The sequence below is a fragment of the Lithobates pipiens genome, unplaced genomic scaffold, assembly GCF_037356315.1.
Source record: "Lithobates pipiens isolate NorthernLeopardFrog02 unplaced genomic scaffold, aLitPip1_a1.2 Scaffold_8, whole genome shotgun sequence".
In the NCBI taxonomy this organism is placed as follows: domain Eukaryota; kingdom Metazoa; phylum Chordata; class Amphibia; order Anura; family Ranidae; genus Lithobates; species Lithobates pipiens.
In genome coordinates, this window is record NW_027507903.1 from 8,337,924 (window position 1) to 8,358,193 (window position 20,270).

Sequence of the window (20,270 nt, forward strand, 5' to 3'; positions counted from 1 at the left end):
ACAGCCGATTACAAATTTCCATCAGACAAAAACTGGACGAGCAGGCTCCAAAATCTTTGTGTCAGGAACCATGAAACAGACAGAGACAGAAGTACAATCAAGTCACACTTGTTTATTAATAAAAATAAAAATGTAAATAGGAAAAAGCGTAGTCAAGCATAACCAGAGTCCAGTAGCCAGATCGGGTAGTCAGCCAGTCCAAAGTTCTTAAACCAGATCGGGTAATCAGCCAGTCCCGACGTCAGGGATCCAAGGAGAGCAACTGCAAGCAGGATAGAAGCCAGGAGGGATGTCAGCAAGCCAGTCTTGAAACAAACAGCAGGAGATGGCTCCTAGTGATGTGACCAACGCGAAGGCAAAGGAAAGAGTGAGCTGGAAGGCTTTAAATAGGCAAGTCAGACGAGCATCATCATGGGGAACAGCTGGTAACTGTGGAAAGAGAAGAGAGCTGGCAATTAGCCGACAGCTGAGTGGCCAGCCCAGAGGAGGAAGGGCTAAGCCAGCCCTGACACTTTGTCTGATGTGACCACAATGTCTGATTTTAGTTTCATTAATACGGTTTTCGACTGAAAAAAAGATCTAAAGAGCGAAAATATGCATGCTCAGAGACGAAAGAACACAAACAAAACAATTCAACAAGTTATGTCACTTCTGACACTAATTCTGTCGTACGAAAATTTTCTTACGGTGAGTAACCTCTTCACTTTCGATATGAGACTACCATCCATCAAAACTTGAATAAATACACCTTACTAAACAAAATGAAAATAGAATTAAAAAATTAGGTGTGTGGCGCTAATGTACACACAAAAGGATTGTAAATGTACAATAACCTAAGTAGTGAGTTCTCTAAATTTCCCAAAAAACTTGTTACATATAGAATATAGCATAAGTTACTGTGTAAACGGAATAAAAAGATTTTTTCAGTGCATACATGCAGTACAAAGCAACAAATGCAACCACTATTGTAACTCAATTCATTGTGAAGAAATACACATAATAAACATATAATTAAATAGATCACCCAGTGTATACTAAGTGTCAATATTGAAACATAAGTGTCTGTGAAATTCAAATCTCTCAAAAGAATAGTCCGATGAATGGTGTAAAACCCAACATAAATTAATATTACACTCACATGTGCCAAATAGCAAACAACGCCAAACAAAAATCTTGTCACAGCAAACCAAACATTGGTGAAGCAATCGAAATCGGTCACGGCGGACCCAGGGTGTGCGATAAACTTTCAGTGATCTCACCCACTCCTTGCCCCCCGTGAAACACATGCTGGTGTAATAGATCACATTTCCTCCGTCCTACACCCCGCTCAGTAGATTGCCAGGAAGCCACGCCCTGACATGTTTCGTCATAAGAGACTTATTCAATGAAATTGTTTTGTTTTATTTTATTTAAATAGATACGTTTAGTTAAATTTGTTTTCGGAATTCTTCTAACTTTGTTTTGTTTATTCGTTTTCAAATTGGATTCGAATTTTCCAAATTCAAGCGAATTGGCAGAGTTTGTAAAATTCTATTCTATTCAAAATTGGAATTTCGGAAGATGGTTATACTTGGTATTCTATTCTTTTATTTTCTATTTGATTCTATTCATTTCTCCTCTATTTAAATTCGAATGTATTCTATTTTAATTCAAATTTCGGAAGACGGTTATATTCTTTCTATTTTTTTCTATTTTATTTTATAGCTTTTATATTTTTTCTATTCTAGGCCATTCTATTTCTTTATGTTCTATTCAAATTTAATCCTATTCTTGTTTTCAAATTCAATTTGAATTCTATTTGGTTTAAATTGTGTTTCGTTATTTCATATTTGTTTAAAATTTGTTACTATTGTAATTCGGATACAACCAAATCTCAGAATAATGAAAAAAATATTGTCTGAATTTCAAGTGCCAGTCCCTCTGCTTTTCTATTAAAAACTGCCAGTACCTCTGCTTTTCTATTAAAAATTTACTTATCTCCAGTCCCTCGGCTTTTCTATTAAAAACTGACCACACTAAGCAGGAGAGCACAACGTGGTCAGTGCTCTAGCTGTTCTGGGAACTCAGCCTGCTCCCCTCCAATGATCAGACTTGTGTTGACATGCCTCCCCCCCCCCCCCTCAGAAAGGTCATTCACTTGGAAGTTCAGTGTGCTGCTGCTTCTTCTCCTCCCCCAGCTCATATGCAGCTGAGAACAGATACATAGGCTCATGATACGATAAAGGAAGATAAGAATGTCAGCCTGTAGTGTTTCTTTAAGGGTATGCTTAAGGCGGGATTCCACCCTCTCACCGATCCAGGCGACACCAAGGCCCTCTGGAAAGGATATCCTGAAATGGGCTCTTTAAGCATACCAAATTGGCAACCTGGTGATTGAAGAGCCCAGCGACATCTGCACAGGTACCCGCACAGCCGATGAAGTGCCCATGGAGGTAAGTCTGCATCCATCCATCCTGACCATGATTCTCCTAGATCCCCATTTCAGAAACACAAAACAAAACTGTCCCTCATGCTGTGTCCGCGCTCTCTCCCCCTTCCTCCGCATGCCGGGGATTGTATTCTTCCCACAGGGGATTGCCATGGGGCCGTTTGTAACCGGGACTACATGTCCCAAGATCTTTTGCTTCCTTCTTTTGATTAGTCCTGGCTTTGGCCAATTGGGAGCGAGCTGCCTGTGTGCCCTCTCCTATTGCAGCGGCAACTGGCTAAACAGGGAAAGGAAATGTCAGGTCACCTGAGACCGGAAGTGCACCGCTAGGTAGTGGTCCTTAGGACTGACTGCTGCGGATTGTGCCCAGGGAGATTCAGGACACAGGTCTACAGGATCACTAAAACAGATCGAAATGGGAGCTGGAGCATAGATTTCCCAGGGTGCGGAGTCTAAGAGCCAGCGGGTGTTCGCCAGAGGATGGACTTCGCTGCAGTCTGGCTCCAGGTTGCGGCCCCTAGGGTCTCGCAGCTCATGCTCACAGTAGACTACAGGAGAAAGAAGCAGCAGGCTGAAACGACAAGGATAGTAAGGGGATACGGTAGAGGTCAGGGCAACCAGCAGACAGGAACAACAGAGTACACGCCAAAGGTTCAGGGTCACAGGCAGACAGGGATGTTCAGGGACATGCAAAAGGTCAAGGTCACAAGCAGACAGGAATTGTTGAGAACACGCCAAGGTCGGTAACAGAGTCAAACATAGAGCACACAGCAAGCAGGAACCAGGAAGCCAAACACACAATGAATACACAATGGTTGTTCAGCACCGCTGGCTTGCAGTGCACAGGTTAATATAGGGTTCCCTGATAGGGCCTGGGGTGGAGCCATGCTTAGAGGAGAGGTTATAAAAACCACCAGGTGGAAGTGGCTGGCCTCTTAGTCAGAACACATGAGGGGAGGTAAGCAGACAGAGGAACATCACTGCATAACCATGGGAGTAAGTTAGCACCCGCTATATACGGAATCAAGAAGTTTTGTTTTAATCCACGTTGGAGTGCAGCAAATTTCATCATCTATCTACCTATGTAAGTGTTACACACACAAAAAAAACAAAAAAACCTGCACAGTAATTCCAGTTAAATGCTGTATTTTGTTTATCTGACATTTGCCTTTTTTTTTCAATACACAGAGGCTAACTCCAGCCCCTGATGAAAACAGTTGCTCTCGAAACACGTTGGGAAGTTGTCCCACATACTACAAGGATAATGTGTATCAGAACAAATCTGTTCTTTCTTTGTGGGAATACCAAGGACAGGCTTATAAGGCTCGGTTCACACAGGGGCGACACGACTTCCGGGACGACTTTGTGAGGCAACTTGGAGACGACTTGAACACGACCTGGGGCCACTTACAACACGACTTTGAAGTCGCCCCAGGCCAGGCGACTTTTGCCGTGGCCAATCAGAAAATGAGCTCTGAAGGAGGAACTCCCACCAAATTTATGAAAAAAAATTGGCGTGGGTTCCCCCTCCAAGAGCATACCAAGCCCCTAGCTCTGGTATGGATTCTAAGGGGAACCCCCTATACCGAAAAAACGGCGTGGGGTCCCCCCCAGATCCATACCAGACCCTTATCCGAGCACGCTACCCGGCCGGCCAGGAAAGGGGTGGGGACGAGCGAGCGCCCCCCCCCTGAGCCATACCAGGGGCCTCAACATGGGGGGGGTGCCTTGGGGAAGGGGGGCACGCGGCCCCCCCCACCCCAAAGCACCTTGTCCCCATGTTGATGAGGACAAGGGCCTCTTCCCGACAACCCTGGCCGTTGGTTGTCGGGGTCTGCAGGCGGGGGACTTATCGGAATCCAGGAGCCCCCTTTAATAAGGGGGCCCCCTGATACCGGCCCCCCACCCTATGTGAGTCAGTATGGGGTACAATGTACCCCTACCCATTCACCTGTGGAAAAAAGTAAAAATAAAACACAACATAGGGTTAAAATAGTTTATTGCACAGCTCCGGGGGTCTTCTGTCTTCAGGGGTCTTCTCGCCGGACTCCTCCGCTATCTTCTGCTCTTTTGCTAGCTCTTTTGCTAGCGGAGGAGCCCGACTTTCTTCTTCGCCGCCGCCCTCTTCTTCCGACTTCGGGGGTCTTGGCCCCCTCTTCGGTTCTTCTTGCCGGGCCACCGTTTCTTCTTCCAGCTCTTTTACTAGCGGTGGCCCGGTCTTCTGTCGCCGCCGTCGCCTTCCGTTCTTCTTCTTCTTCTGGAGATGTTGACTCGACGCTCTCTCCGGCCGCAATGCCAGGGATACGGTGCGCTGCGACTTATATAGGGACAAGGTGACCCCGCCCCCCTTATGATGTCACAGTCCCGGAGGATGCTGGGACTGTGACATCGTAAGGGCGTGGGGTCACCATGTGACATCTTATAAAATATAATCAATTAGGTCTCCAATGCCCCTGCTGCCCTCCAAAGCAGCAGATATTACCGGGGTACGCATAGAGTTCACCCCCTCCTTCCCTCTGTAATGAGTCCCCGGGTTGTCGTTTTCAGCGCGGCCAGCAGGGGCGCTGTGGAGCATTATGTCAGAGGGGGCGGGGCAATATGTAATGTGATGCAGCGGTGGGAGGAATCAGCGCTGTATTCACGCTCCTAACAGGCCTCGGTAGGTGGTGGGAGGAGTCAGCGCTGTATTCACATTCCTAACAGGCCGCGGTACGTGGTGAATATCTTTTAAGACGCTCGTACACCTGTGCTGTTCCCGCTCAGCATTCAGCCGTGGGGGCGCGCACAGAGGTGACCTTACAGACGTCTACAGTGCTAGCTCCGCCTAGTAAGCCACGCCCCCAGCTCAACCCCCTCCCCTCTACAGACGCACGCAGTTGGTATCGCTATGTAGACGTCACTGGGGGGGCTGTTCTAAACCCCGCCCACCACCCTATAAGCTACGCCTCTTACGCTCGGCTTATCTCATGTACACAGTGGGAATAGTTCTGATGAGGTCACGATTTAGGGCTGTTCTAGTCTCCACTCGCCGTTCTGTAAACCACGCCCCTACCGCTTAGCCCCTTTTACAAACAGTTTAAAAGGCCCCACCTACTGCCTTATAAGCCACGCCCCTCCCGTCTACAAGCTCGGCTGGTGTCATTTATTAAAGGTCGCCTTAGCCCCACCCACCGCGGCCTGTTTACCACGCCCCTTTAGCTCATTACCTCTCTTCTCGGCCCCACCCACCGCCCTGTAAAGCCACGCCCCTCTCACCCAGCCCCCCCGTCTTACAAGCACGGCTGGTATAGTTTTCAAAGCTGCCCTAGCCCCACCCACCGTGCCTTGTTAACCACGCCCCTCCTGCTCATCCCCTCCCTTCTCGTCTGCGGACATTTCTGATGACCGATTCTATCTGGCCCGTCCTAGCCCCACCTACCGCCCTGTAAACCACGCCCCATCCCGCTCAGCCCCTCCCTCCTACCAATGCAGCTGGTGTCGTTTTGAAAACGTCACTAGCGGGGGACCGTCCTAGCCCCACCCACCGCCCTGTAAACCACACCCCGCTCGCTCACGTTCCCCTCCTCGTCTGTACAGACAGCGATAATAGTCCCCGCCCGTCGCCCCACAAGCCACGCCCCCTGCCGCTTAGCTCCTCCTCTCAGTGGAAGCACAGTGGGTCCCGTTCTGATGATGTCACTACCCTGCGACGCATAGTAGTGTGTGTGCCTGAGCTCTGTGATTGTGTGGGATCGGTTCTGCTATCAGGTGAGTCGGTGTTGGGGTCTCGGCTCATTGTGGGGGAGGATTTAGGTCCAGAGTCCCCCTTTCCCTGCCAGAGCCTGCTTAATATTTTCTGCACACCCAGATTAAATAATATCATTTTTTTTTTCTTTTTTAGGCCTAAAGAAAACATAACCTCCCCCCTCCCCCCAGACATTCTATATTCCCAGAAAGCAGAGACCCTGGAGAATAAAGAAGAGCTAGTTCCAATTTTTTTAAATTACATGTGATATCAGTGCGGATGGTTTATGAAAATTTTGGTGGTAGAAAATGTGTGTTTTAAGGGGGATTTAATTTTTTTCTGTGATTTTTACCCTGCTTGCGGCGTGTTTTTCATCGGTCACGTGACTCAAAAACCTAACTGGTGCGCCATTGATGCGTTTTCAATGCGTTTGTCTTTTTTCATCTGATCAAAAATGTGACAAATGGGACCCCACCACGGGCTGGCATGAAGACATGTATTGAAGGATGCATTTTTCTTGCGCTAAAGGTGCCGATAACGGCCGATAATACATTCACTTAAACGATATTAATTAACCACTTAAAGTGGGGTAACAAAAAAAAAAAATTTATATTCCTAAAAAATTAAACAAAAAACATTAAAAAAAAAAATCATTAATATTCCTAAACAAATGAAACAAACAAAAAAAAGTTTTTTTTTTTTTTTTTTTTAAACTAGCCTCTAAATGGCTGTTGCTAGGGGGTCCCTTGTAGTCAGTGCCTGGGCTGGTGACATCACTTCCCCCTCGGCGCAGGAAGGGCTCAGCTCCGCCCCCTCCTTCCTGTCAGTCACCTGGGACATGTCACAGGTCCCAGATGATTGCGCGGCCAATCACGGTGCGCGGCGCCGCTCACGCATGCCCAGTGGGTTCCCGGGTGTGAAGACACAGTCGGGCTCCCACAGTTAAAATGCCGGCACTGCTTCGCTCCCCCACATCGCTGGACCCTGGGACAGGTAAGTGTCCGATTATTAAAAGTCAGCAGTTGCAGTATTTGTAGCTGCTGGCTTTTAATTTCATTTTTTTTTTTAATGGGCACCCCACTTTAAGGGCCGCCCCCATGTACATGTACTGCGGCAAGGCCCTTAGAGAGCAACTCCAGTCTGCTCACGTAATTTGTAATAAAAACATCTTTGCCATTTTGAAGCTTCCCTCCAACCACTTTGCATATTTTTATATATATATATATATTATTAGAGCTTCATGATTCTGGCCAAAATGAGAATCACGATTTATTTATTTTTTTAGATTAGAATAAAAAGATCACGATTCTTGATGTAAAATCTTTCAGCTTATACAATAATAATTGGGCTAACGCTACTTTTTTTTTTTTTTTAATTAAAGTAAATTTTCCAAAAAAAATTGCATTTGAAAGACTGCTGCGCAAATACAGTGTGACATAAAATATTGCAACAACCACCATTTTATTCTCTAGGGCAGTGGTCATCAACTCCTGTCCTCAGGGCTCACTAACAGGCCAGGTTTGCAAGATAACTGAAATCCATCACAGGTGATCTCATTTGCTGCTCGGTGATTGCAGTATTCTAGTCTGCATCTCCCCCAAGGTAATACATAAAACCTGGCCTGTTAGTGGGCCCTGAGGACAGGGCTGATGACCACTGCTCTAGGGTCTCTACTAAAAAAAAATGTATATAATGTTTGGGGTTCTAAGTAATTTTCTAGCAAAAAAAATAAAATGATTTTAACTGGAAACCAACAAATGTCAGAAAAAGATTTAGTGTTTAAGTGGTTAAATGTTCCTCACTTAAACACCAAAGTTCATTCCTTTGACAAATTGTTACAGAATAAAGGATAGAATAAAGATCACGAGTCTCATGGCGTAAAAATCATTCACATTATGCAAAAAAAAAAAAAAAATTGGGCTAACTTTACTGGTTATTTTATTTTTTATTTTTTTAAATTCTTAATTCATTAAAGTATTTCTTGCCCAAAAAATTGTATTTCAAAGACCACTACGCAAATACAGTGTGACATAAAATATTGCAACAGCCACCATTTTATTCTAGGGTCTGTACTATATATATATATATATATACAGATAATGTTTGGGGGTTCGTAATTTTCTAGCAAAAAAAAAGATTTTAACTTTCCTCATTTGCACACTGAAGTTCATTCCTTTGAAAAATTGTTACGATGTTTAGACTTTTTTTGATTTGATGATTTTAACTTGAAACCAACAAATGTCAGAAAAAGGTTTAAAGCGGTAGTAAACCTGCTATTTTTATTTTTATTTTTTTTTTTTTAACACCTGCAAAGCAAAAGGCATAATGAGCTAGTATGCACCACATATTAGCTCATTATGAAATACTTACCTTAGAACGAGGCCCCGACATCTGGCACGATCCACGCCGAGGGAGCTGAACCTCGGCGTTTCTTCCGGGTATCGTGGCTCCGGCGCTGTGAGTGGCCGGAGCCGCGATATCGTCACTCCCGCGCATGCGCGCGGGAGATTTCTTTCCGGCCACTGCCGGATTTTCAGGCCGAGAATCCCCTCGTGCGCATGCGCCGCTGCAGTCAGCGGCGCATACCGAGGGGAATATCTCCTAAACCGTACAGGTTTAGGAGATATTTTTTTTACCTACAGGTAAGCCTTAGTATAGGCTTTCCTGTAGGTAAAAGTTACAAAAAAGAGTATACAACCACTTTAAGTGGTTACATTTTCTTCATTTACATGCATGAAGTCTATTCCTTTGACAAATCGTTACAATGTTTTATACTTGGAGCACTTTCACACTGTGCCGCCCTGGGGATCAGTGGTAAAGCTATTTTTTAGCGGTGCTATTCAGCCATTAGAGGGGCAGTTTTAACTGTGTTTTGCCGGCGGCATAGCACCGCTGCCCCATTGTTTTCAATGGGCAGGGGCGCTTTAGGAGCGGTGAGTTCACCGATCCTAATGCGCTGCAAAGAAGCTGCTTGCAGGACTTTTTCTGACGTCCTGCCAGCGCAGCGCCCCCCAGTGTGAAAGCACTCAGGGCTTTTACACCGGGTTTGCAGCTGAGGCTTCTTTCAAGAGCTATTTTTAGCGCTAAAGCGCCTGAAAAACGCCTCCAGTGTGGAAGGGGTCTTAAAGAGGGAGTCCGCCGGGAGTCCGCGTTTTTTTTTTTTTTTTTTTTTTTTTTTTTTTTTTTTTTTTTTTAAAGCCAGCAGCTACAAATACTGCAGCTGCTGACTTTTAAAATAGTGACACTTACCTGTCCAGCGCGCCCGCGATGTCGGCACCCGAAGCCGATCTCTCGATCGTCTCTCGGGTACTGCCGCCGCCATCTTGGGTATGGGAATCAGGAAGTGGAGCCTTTCGGCTTCATTTCCCGGTTCCCTACTGCGCAAGGGCGAGTCGCTCTGCGCAATAAGGACGGTCCCCACTGCCTCTGGGATCTGTGTGTTTCCCAGCAGGCAGCGGGGGACTTTCGGAAAGGGGCGTAATCTACGCCCCTTTCCGCAGAGAGCTATCCCGGAAGTGGGTGCAGATATCTGTACTGTACAGGTACCTGCACCCCCCTCCCCCCTGAAAGGTGCCAATTGTGGCGCCGGAGTGGGGGGGAGGATTCCAATGAGTGGAAGGTCCACTTTAGGGTGGACCTCCGCTTTAAAATCCACTGCTAAAGAATGTTGTGATTCTTGGCAGACTGCCCTGGTTTAATCTTCCTTTCTTTTGATGGCTGTCTGCTTCAGAAGAGCAGAGAGAATTCTTTGCATAGAAAGAATCGGGAAACACTTTAGTCAAGATCGCAAGGGGGAAAAACAAAAACCGCGATAACGATTCTTGACGATTAATCGCTCGGCTCTAATATATACTGTGATTCTGAACTTCCCAAATATCCTGCTGAAATCTACCTTCCGCTGAGTCTGGCCGCAGCCATTTTAACTGTGGGCAGCTGAAGCTGCTGCCTGTTCACTTCCTGGATATACACAGAGGCACACCTCCAGCTCTGCAGCTCTCATTGGCCCTCTTATGACTCACCCCCCCCCCTCTTTTCCTGGCAAACTCTCATGAGACTGAGACAGCTGTGATGTCATAAGCCTAGGCTAATGACCAAACAGGAAGTGGGCTGTATAGGGGATTTACTGTCAGAAAAAAATAGATTTACTATCCAAAGATAAAACGACAACAAGGGCAGAAGATTTAATAGATGGAAAGATGAAAAAAGTTACTGAAGGTCCACTTTAAGCACAAAATCATGTACCTGTAAGCGATTCCTCTGCTTGGCTCTGGGGAAGCGCACACCCCGTACCTGCTGTGATTGGACACAGTGGGAGCCAATCAGTCTGGCAGAAAGGCGATATACCTATGTAAACAAGGCCGACCGCCATTCTATCAGAAAGGAAGAGAGAGATCTTGTGTCCCTGCTAATCGGCAACAGAGATCTCTCTCTTCCTCTAGTCAGACCATCCCCTGCACAGTTAGAAATCGCTCCCCAGGAGTACACTTAACCCTGTGATCGACCCCTGATGTTAACCCCTTCCCTGCCAGTGTCGGTACAGTAACTTAAAAAAAAAAAAAGTACATTTTTATTTATTTTTTTAGCACTGATCGCTGTGTTGGTGTCGCTGATCCCCAAAAAGTGTCACTTAGTGTCAGATTTGTCCACTGCAATGTCGCAGGCCTGCTAAAAATCGCTGATCGCAGCCGTTACTAATAAAAATATTTTAAACAATAAAAAGTCTATAACTCTCTCCCATACTTTGAAGACGCTATAACTTGTGCGCAAACCAATCAGTATACGCTTATTTTAATTTTGTATTTTTATTTTTTTACCAAAAATATGTAGCAGAATACATATTGGTCTAAATTTAAGAAATTAAAATTTTTAATTTTTAATTTTTTTTTTACATTATTTTTTACTTTTTCCCATAAAACACATCCAATTAAAAAAAAAAGTATTTTTTTTTCAAAATTTTCGTTCTTTTTTTTGTTTATAGCGCAAACAATAAAAACTGCAGAAGTGATCAAATGCCACCAAAGAAATGTCTGTTTGGGGGGAGAAAGGACATCAATTTTATGTACAGCGTCGCACGGCCGCATGATTGTCAGTTAAATTAACGCAGTGCCGTATCGCCAAAAATGGCCTGGTCACTAAGGGGAGTCATTTTTCATCTTTCCATCTATTAAATCTTCTGCCTTTGTTTGTTGTTTTAACTTTGGATAGTAAAACATTTTTTTTTTCTGCCAGTAAATATCTTATACAGCCCACTTCCTGTTTGGTCATTAGGCTTATGACATCACAGCTGTCTCAGTCTCATGAGAGTTTGCCAGGAAGGGAGGGGGGGGTGAGTCATAAGAGGGCCAATGAGAGCTGCAGAGCTGGAGGTGTGCCTCTGTGTAAATCCAGGAAGTGAAGCTTCAGCTGTCCACAGTTAAAATGTTTGCATCCAGACTCAGTGGAGGGAGATTCAAAAGCGTAAAACGGGTGCGTTTATTGATCAGTTCTTGCTGCGTTTCAACAGGGAGGTGCTTTTTTTAAATTTTATTTAAATTTATTTTTTTGACCGAAAATGCAGCTAGCAGGATTTTTAACACCACAACGGAACCCCTATGGACCAGTGTGCAGACATGCATAGAATTTAAAGGGATGCATTTTTTTTCTTGCGTTTAAAGGTACTGATAATGGCCGACTTTAAATTCATGATATTCGGTAAATAGTCGAATATAATTACAATTATTATAAAATATTATTATAAAATTTATAATAATACAATTATTTATAAAAATATATATAGATTTAGCAAAACTGTCATTTTCTGTTTCAGCACCAAAATTTCAATTCCGGTGCATCTCTACCATGAACAGCGGTGACGTCATCGCGGCTCCTCCAATCAAAGGACTGGAACTCGCCAACCCGGAAGGAGGACCGGGTGAAGATGAAAGCCCTGTCAGTGAGGACAGCGTGCCGCTGGAGGGCTTCCTTTTAAGGTAGGCTTCACATAATGTGCCTTGCAGGAAACTATTTTTTTTTTTTATAGCAGGGGTCCCCAAACTTTCTAAGCAAAGGGCCAGTTTACTGTCCTTTAAACGTTTAGGGGGGCCGCACTGTGGCCAGTGGGAGTAGAAAATGAGCTGTTGTCAGTGGGAATAAACAATGCCCCATCACTGGTTGTCAGTGTGGGGGGAATGTTGCCCCCTTTTGGGGGGGTGGGGGGGGTGGTGGTGCCCCGTCGGTGGGGGGGGGGGGGTGGTGCCCCGTCGGTGGGGGGGGGGGGTGGTGCCCCGTCGGTGGGGGGGGGGGGGGGGTGGTGCCCCGTCGGTGGGGGGGGGGGGGGTGGTGCCCCGTCGGTGGGGGGGGGGGGGTGGTGCCCAGTCGGTGGGGGGGGGGGTGGTGCCCCGTCGGTGGGGGGGGGGGGGGTGGTGCCCCGTCGGTGGGGGGGGGGTGGTGCCCCGTCGGTGGGGGGGGGGGGGTGGTGCCCCGTCGGTGGGGGGGGGATGGTGCCCCGTCGGTGGGGGGGGGGATGGTGCCCCGTCGGTGGGGGGGGGATGGTGCCCCGTCGGTGGGGGGGGGGGGGGATGGTGCCCCGTCGGTGGGGGGGGGGGGGGATGGTGCCCCGTCGGTGGGGGGGGGGGGATGGTGCCCCGTCGGTGGGGGGGGGGGGGATGGTGCCCCGTCGGTGGGGGGTGGGGGGGGATGGTGCCCCGTCGGTGGGGGGTGGGGGGGGATGGTGCCCCGTCGGTGGGGGGTGGGGGGGATGGTGCCCCGTCGGTGGGGGGGGGGGGGGATGGTGCCCCGTCGGTGGGGGGGGGAGAATGGTGCCCCGTCGCTGTTGTCGGTGGGGGGGGGGGGAGAATGGTGCCCCGTCGCTGTTGTCGGTGGGGGGGGGGGGAGAATGGTGCCCCGTCGCTGTTGTCGGTGGGGGGGGGGGGAGAATGGTGCCCCGTCGCTGTTGTCGGTGGGGGGGGGGGGGGGAGAATGGTGCCCCGTCGCTGTTGTCGGTGGGGGGGGGGGGGGGAGAATGGTGCCCCGTCGCTGTTGTCGGTGGGGGGGGGGGGGGGGAGAATGGTGCCCCGTCGCTGTTGTCGGTGGGGGGGGGGGGGAGAATGGTGCCCCGTCGCTGTTGTCGGTGGGGGGGGGGGGAGAATGGTGCCCCGTCGCTGTTGTCGGTGGGGGGGGGGGGAGAATGGTGCCCCGTCGCTGTTGTCGGTGGGGGGGGGGGGAGAATGGTGCCCCGTCGCTGTTGTCGGTGGGGGGGGGGGGGAGAATGGTGCCCCGTCGCTGTTGTCGGTGGGGGGGGGGGGAGAATGGTGCCCCGTCGCTGTTGTCGGTGGGGGGGGGGGGGAGAATGGTGCCCCGTCGCTGTTGTCGGTGGGGGGGGGGGGGGAGAATGGTGCCCCGTCGCTGTTGTCGGTGGGGGGGGGGGGAGAATGGTGCCCCGTCGCTGTTGTCGGTGGGGGGGGGGGGAGAATGGTGCCCCGTCGCTGTTGTCGGTGGGGGGGGGGGGGAGAATGGTGCCCCGTCGCTGTTGTCGGTGGGGGGGGGGGGGGGAGAATGGTGCCCCGTCGCTGTTGTCGGTGGGGGGGGGGGGGGAGAATGGTGCCCCGTCGCTGTTGTCGGTGGGGGGGGGGGGGGAGAATGGTGCCCCGTCGCTGTTGTCGGTGGGGGGGGGGGGAGAATGGTGCCCCGTCGCTGTTGTCGGTGGGGGGGGGGGGGGAGAATGGTGCCCCGTCGCTGTTGTCGGTGGGGGGGGGGGGGGGAGAATGGTGCCCCGTCGCTGTTGTCGGTGGGGGGGGGGGGGGGAGAATGGTGCCCCGTCGCTGTTGTCGGTGGGGGGGGGGGGGGAGAATGGTGCCCCGTCGCTGTTGTCGGTGGGGGGGGGGGGGAGAATGGTGCCCCGTCGCTGTTGTCGGTGGGGGGGGGGGGGGGAGAATGGTGCCCCGTCGCTGTTGTCGGTGGGGGGGGGGGGGGGAGAATGGTGCCCCGTCGCTGTTGTCGGTGGGGGGGGGGGGGGGAGAATGGTGCCCCGTCGCTGTTGTCGGTGGGGGGGGGGGGGGAGAATGGTGCCCCGTCGCTGTTGTCGGTGGGGGGGGGGGGGGAGAATGGTGCCCCGTCGCTGTTGTCGGTGGGGGGGGGGGGGGAGAATGGTGCCCCGTCGCTGTTGTCGGTGGGGGGGGGGGGGAGAATGGTGCCCCGTCGCTGTTGTCGGTGGGGGGGGGGGGGAGAATGGTGCCCCGTCGCTGTTGTCGGTGGGGGGGGGGGGGGAGAATGGTGCCCCGTCGCTGTTGTCGGTGGGGGGGGGGGGGGGAGAATGGTGCCCCGTCGCTGTTGTCGGTGGGGGGGGGGGGGGAGAATGGTGCCCCGTCGCTGTTGTCGGTGGGGGGGGGGGGGAGAATGGTGCCCCGTCGCTGTTGTCGGTGGGGGGGGGGGGGGGGGGAATGGTGCCCAGTCGCTGTTGTCGGTGGGGGGGGGGGGGGGGAATGGTGCCCAGTCGCTGTTGTCGGTGGGGGGGAGGGGGGAATGGTGCCCCGTCGCTGTTGTCGGTGGGGGGGGAATGGTGCCTCGTCGTGGGGGGGAATGGTGCTCCGTTGGGGGGGGGGGGGGGGGGATGGTGCCCCGTCGCTGTTGTCGGTGGGGGGGGGGAATCCTGTGCGTTTCCCACACCGCATTAAAATCACTTGAACCCCAGCGGGTGTCAATGCTAACCACTTTCCTGCTGGGCACTTTCACCCCCTTCGTGCCCAGGCAAATTATCAGTTTTCAGCGCTGTCACACTTTGACAATTGCGTGGTCATACAGCACTGTACCCATATAACATTTTGTATAATTTTCTTTCACACAATTGGAGCTTTCTTTTGGTGGTATTTAATAACCACTGGTGTTTTATTTTATGCTAAACAAATAAAAAAAGACAAACTTTAGAAAAAACAACAACTTTTTTTTTTTTTTTTTTTTTTTTTTTAAGTTTCTGTTTATAAAATTTTGCAAAGAAGTCATTTTTCTCCGTCACTGATGTGCGCTGGTGAAGCGGCACTTATGATCAGTGTAGATGTCCCCTGTGACACTGGTCGTTGCTGGTTCTCCTCTCCTCATGATGTGACAGCGCATGAGGAAAGGAATGCCGATAACCAGCAAGTCTGTTTTTTGCATTGTGATCAGCTGTGATTAGATGCAGCTGATCACATGGTAAAGGGCCGCTGTGATTGGCCCTTTACCGCCAATCTGTGATCAGTTGTATGCCCCAAAGGGCGCACGGTGGGAGCGTGGTTCCGGGAGGATGCTTTCCAAGAACAGAGTGGTGAGGAAGTGTTTAAGTTAACAACACCCCAAAATAGTTCACAGAACGCAGTGCGATTGACCAACTCTGATCACCCATGCAATCCGATTCCAGTGTGGGGGGGGGGGGGTCCTGCACCTTCATTTATTTATTTTTTGCGTATGCGGTGCGACTTTGAGCCATACAGATGAATGCCTCAAATCACAACTCACAAAGAATTTGATTTGCACAGGAATGCCGTGTAATTCCTGTGCGAATCGCATGCGATGTGACGCACCGCATATATGTGAACTGAGTCTTAAAGTTGCAGCGACTTTAAAAAGGTACCTGCACTACTTCGGTGCGATAGAGAATGTAAAGTCGGAGTCAAAGTTGCACCTATAGTCACAATCCAAAGTCTCAATCGTGCCACTTTGGGGAGACACTGATGTGAATGGAGCCTAAAGCAACCAAAAAAAAAAAAACATTTTCAAATAAAATGTTCCTGTGTACACATGCAAAGAAAGGGTACCATCAGACCATACGCCGCACACTGCATCAAATTGGTCTGCATGGCTGTCGTCTCAGAAGGAAGCCTCTTCTAAAGATGATGCATAAGAAAGCCTGCAAACAGTTTGCTGAAGACAAGCCGACTAAGGACATGGATTACTGGAACCATGTCCTGTGGTCTGATGAGACCAAGATAAACGTATTTGGTTCAGATGGTGACGTGTGTGTGTGTGTGTGTGGCGGTGAGGCGGACAAAGACAAGTGTGTCTTGTCTACAGTCAAGCATGGTGGTGGGAGTGTCATGGTCTGGGGCTGCATGAGTGCTGCCGGCACTGGGGGGCTACAGATCATTGAGGGAACCATGAATGCCAACATGTACTTTGGCATTCATGGTTGACTGGGCCGCAGGGCAGTATTCCAACATAATGACCCCAAACACACCTCCAAGATGACCACTGCTTTGCTAAAGAAGCTGAGGGTAAAGGTGATGGACTGGCCAAGCATGTCTCCAGACCTAAACCCTATTGAGCATCTGTGGGACATCCTCAAACAGAAAGTAGAGGAGCGCAAGGTCTCCAACATCCACCAGCTCTGTGATGTCGTCATGGAGGAGGGGAAGAGGACTCCAGTGGTGACCTGTGAAGCTCTGGTGACCTTCATGCCCAAGAGGGTTAAGGCAGTGCTGGAAAATAATGGTGTCCACACAAAATATTGACACTTTGGGCCCAATTTCTACATTTTCACTTAGGGGGTGTACTGACTTTTGTTGCCAGCGGTTTAGACATTGATGGCTGTGTGTTGAGTTATTTTGAGGGGACAGGAAATTTACACTGTTATACAAGCTGTACACTCACTACTTTACATTGTAGACAAGTGTCATTTCTTCAGTGTTGTCACATGGAAAGCTATACAAAAATGTGAGGGGTGTACTTACTTTTGTGAGATGGGGGGGTGTGTGTAAAATATATATAATACATTTTCAAATGTATCACACCCACATAATGGGGAGACAGGATTGCCATACGAGAAAGCCGCCTCTGTACCAGTGAATGTGATGGCGTCGCAAGCCAGGCCATGGCCAATGCGTTTCGGCAGTAAATAGACATCGTCTGGTGAGGAGGGCCCTCTTCCCCAAACGATGTCTGCCTACTGACGAAACGCATTGGCTTGCTTTGTGACGTCATCACGCCCGCCCAACATGTTTTGTCAGTAGACGGGCATCTCTATTCGATGATTTTTTTTTTTTTTTTTTTTTTTTTTTTTGGTGAAGGTGAACTGTGCTTTTATATATGTGAGATTTAGGGGCTCCCTCAGTCTGGCGGATAGTTGCCACTAGTAAGGGGGTTAACACTTAATTTTTGAGCAGGTTACTTGTTCTTGTTAATTTTCGTGTGATTTTTTTTTTTTTTTTTTTTTTGTGTGTGTATTTATTTATATTGTGTATTTTGCAGGATGACGGACACAATTGATATAAAAAAGATGTATGAAGATATGTTTGCTGATCGCTTCACAGAACGTGACGAGGCATATCAGGAACATCTGAAAAAGTCAAACAGCGAGCCTCCCATTGTTGAAGAATGGTGGGGAGGGAACCAAAGAAACCAGGATAGGTACATGATACTTGGATACTGCAATTGCTGTTGTCACCGATCACTAGCCAGAGTAGCTTTATGATGAACTGATTACCATGGAATGCAAATTGCCTATGATTATTTACAATTTTATATCTGTGGGCTCCAAATTTTGGACCAGATGCAGCCCTTGGCTTGGCTTTATAGGGCCTTTTAGGTCCTATTCCTCCCACTGACACCAATGATGGGGGCACTATTCCTCACACTGACACCAATGATGGGGGCACTATTCCTCCCACTGACACCAATGATGGGGGCACTATTCCTCCCACTGACACCAATGATGGGGGCACTATTCCTCCCACTGACACCAATGATGGGGGCACTATTCCTCCCACTGACACCAATGATGGGGGCACTATTCCTCCCACTGACACCAATGATGGGGGCACTATTCCTCCCACTGACACCAATGATGGGGGCACTATTCCTCCCACTGACGCCAATGACAGGGCTTTATTCCTCCCTCTGATAAGTAAAGTGCCCAAGTGCAACAGATAAACATAAAGCAGCTGACTTCTGAAGTGTTGCCAGCACCAAAGGTATATGTAATTTGTGGTGAAGCAACGCTAAATACCTCTACAAAAATAATAAATAAAAAGTGCTGATACTATTCCCGGGTGTCTCTGGACCAATCTTACAGTTTAAAGTGCTAATAATAAAGTGCTTATATCAGTCTCACTTCTCAATGTGCAAAATAAATGCAATAGTAGTGACCTCAAAACAATATCTATAAAATTCACAGAGATGACTAATGTGACTTCAAATGCTAAGCAATAGTCTTTATAGGAGTGAGTGCAGCAAAGAAAGGAAAATGTCCAAATGCAGATAGTATAGTAACTTGTAGAAATCCTCCAGTCCAGTCAAAGGAAGACCCCAGATGGGTCTAGTTGTGCATCAACAAATGTACACCACCGGATTCCAGAGGGGGTTAAGCGCTGCACATAGAAGGTTTTCACCTTCATGCATAGAATGCATGAAGGATAAGAAAGCCTTTAGAACCACTTTAATTCTTTTATGCCTCTCATCTGGAGGGACACTGAGGGTTTTTAGAAATACAAGTCCTGGGATAGAGTCCAGGAAGCATGGTGTGGGGGTTGCGGCGGGTGAGAGGGTTGCGGCGGGTGAGAGGGTTGGGACGGGTGAGAGGGTTGTGCCGGTTGGGGCGCGTGAGAGGGTTGCGCCAATGATGGGGCGGGTGAGAGGGTTGCGCCAATGATGGGGCGGGTGAGAGGGTTGCGCCAATGATGGGGCGGGTGAGAGGGTTACGCCAATGATGGGGCGGGTGAGAGGGTTGCGCCAATGATGGGGCGGGTGAGAGGGTTGGGCCGGTTGGGGCGGGTGAGAGGGTTGTGCCAATGATGGGGCGGGTGAGAGGGTTGTGCCAATGATGGGGCGGGTGAGAGGGTTGGGGCGGGTGAGAGGGTTGCGCCAATTATGGGGCGTGTGATAGGGTTGCGCCGGTTGGGGCAGGTGATAGGGTTGCACTGGTTGGGGCGGGTGAGAGGGTTAGGGCGGGTGCGTCGGTAGGGGCGGGCGAGAGGGTTGCGTCGGTAGGGGCGGGCGAGAGGGTTGCACTGGCAAGGGGCTCAGTCTAGGGTTCACAGAAAGTGATAAGGTGAATGTACAGCTGCAAAATTGCTTTCATTACACACATTCCTGGGTATCTAAACCCCCTCCCCTCTGCTGCCACGGCCGTAATACATATGGTGGTGGCAGTAAAAACTCAATAAGTTGCAAGCAAAAATGTAAGAATTACCTAATTGTTCTCCTAATGTAGAATCGCTTGAATTTATTTACAGGTATCGGGATAACAGGCGTAACCGAAGCTGGGATAACAGACGGGATTCGTACAGCAGCTATAACCAGCACCATGGAGGAAGAGGCTGGGGTAACAGCCCCCACCAATACCGACAGGAGCGTTCCCACCATCACCAGGAGAGACACCATGGCTATAATTCCGGCAGTCAAAGATATCAGCCGTATCGTTAAGGACTGTTACTGTTTTGTGCGTGAAGGATAGATTATTATTATTATTTTTTTATTAATAGGACGATAAACTGATACAAACTCTTCTTGGCGAGTTCTCCCATCTACGAAAGATAAGAGGCGCATTTCTCGGTAGCCATGTCATCAAAACACATTGAACCCCCCAAACCTGCAACCAAATCCCAAGCACCGCTTGTATAGCTTGCAGAGAAACTGCTGCCGCGGACTGCAGAAGTCCATTCAGCTTTGCTGCCAGTCCTCCATGATGGAGACGGATTTGTGCGGATTATCGTGAGACCCTATGTTTTTGACTCTTTATTGCATGGCTTTTACTATAAGGTCACTGTTTTTGTGTTTACAGTCGGTGAACGTTTACATTAAAGATTGTAATGCATTAAGGGCCAGTTCACACCACATGTAGTCCGGGCATTTTTTTTTTTTCTGCATCAAAAACACACTGAAAGTAGGTCATATGGTTTTCAATGGCATAGTTCACACCAGTGCGGTCAGTTCCAGGGCTTTCCAGTTCTAGAAAACAAGGTAGAACATGCTGCATTTATCCTGTGCTGGACTGTACTGGAACGCAGTAAAACGCATCGAAAATGCACTGGAATGCATCAAAAACGCTCTGGACCCTAGTATAGTGGAAAAGGGAAAAAAGCACCTGGAATTGCATCCAGAAATGCAACAAAAACGCACTGGAATGTGTCAAAAATGTGCATACGGAAATGCTTCCAGAACAGATCTGGAGTG

At 49.0% G+C, this 20,270-nt stretch overlaps 1 protein-coding gene across 1 annotated transcript; it reads left to right on the top strand.

The window, feature by feature from the left end:
• Positions 1–6,026: 6,026 nt before the first annotated feature.
• LOC143963481 (RNA guanine-N7 methyltransferase activating subunit-like) lies at positions 6,027–19,931 on the top strand. The gene is made up of 4 exons (XM_077473118.1): positions 6,027–6,175; positions 11,959–12,121; positions 17,349–17,507; positions 19,331–19,931. The coding sequence occupies exons 2-4, from the start codon at positions 11,991–11,993 to the stop codon at positions 19,518–19,520; spliced, it is 480 nt and encodes a 159-aa protein (XP_077329244.1). The 5' UTR covers positions 6,027–6,175; positions 11,959–11,990; the 3' UTR covers positions 19,521–19,931.
• Positions 19,932–20,270: the final 339 nt, after the last annotated feature.

Coding starts and splice junctions, on each gene's coding strand:
- LOC143963481 (XM_077473118.1), top strand. CDS start 11,991: ATGAACAGCGGTGACGTCATCGCGGCTCCTCCAATCAAAGGACTGGAA. Junction 12,122..17,348: donor CTGGAGGGCTTCCTTTTAAG/GTAGGCTTCACA, acceptor TGTATTTTGCAG/GATGACGGACACAATTGATA. Junction 17,508..19,330: donor AACCAAAGAAACCAGGATAG/GTACATGATACT, acceptor ATTTATTTACAG/GTATCGGGATAACAGGCGTA.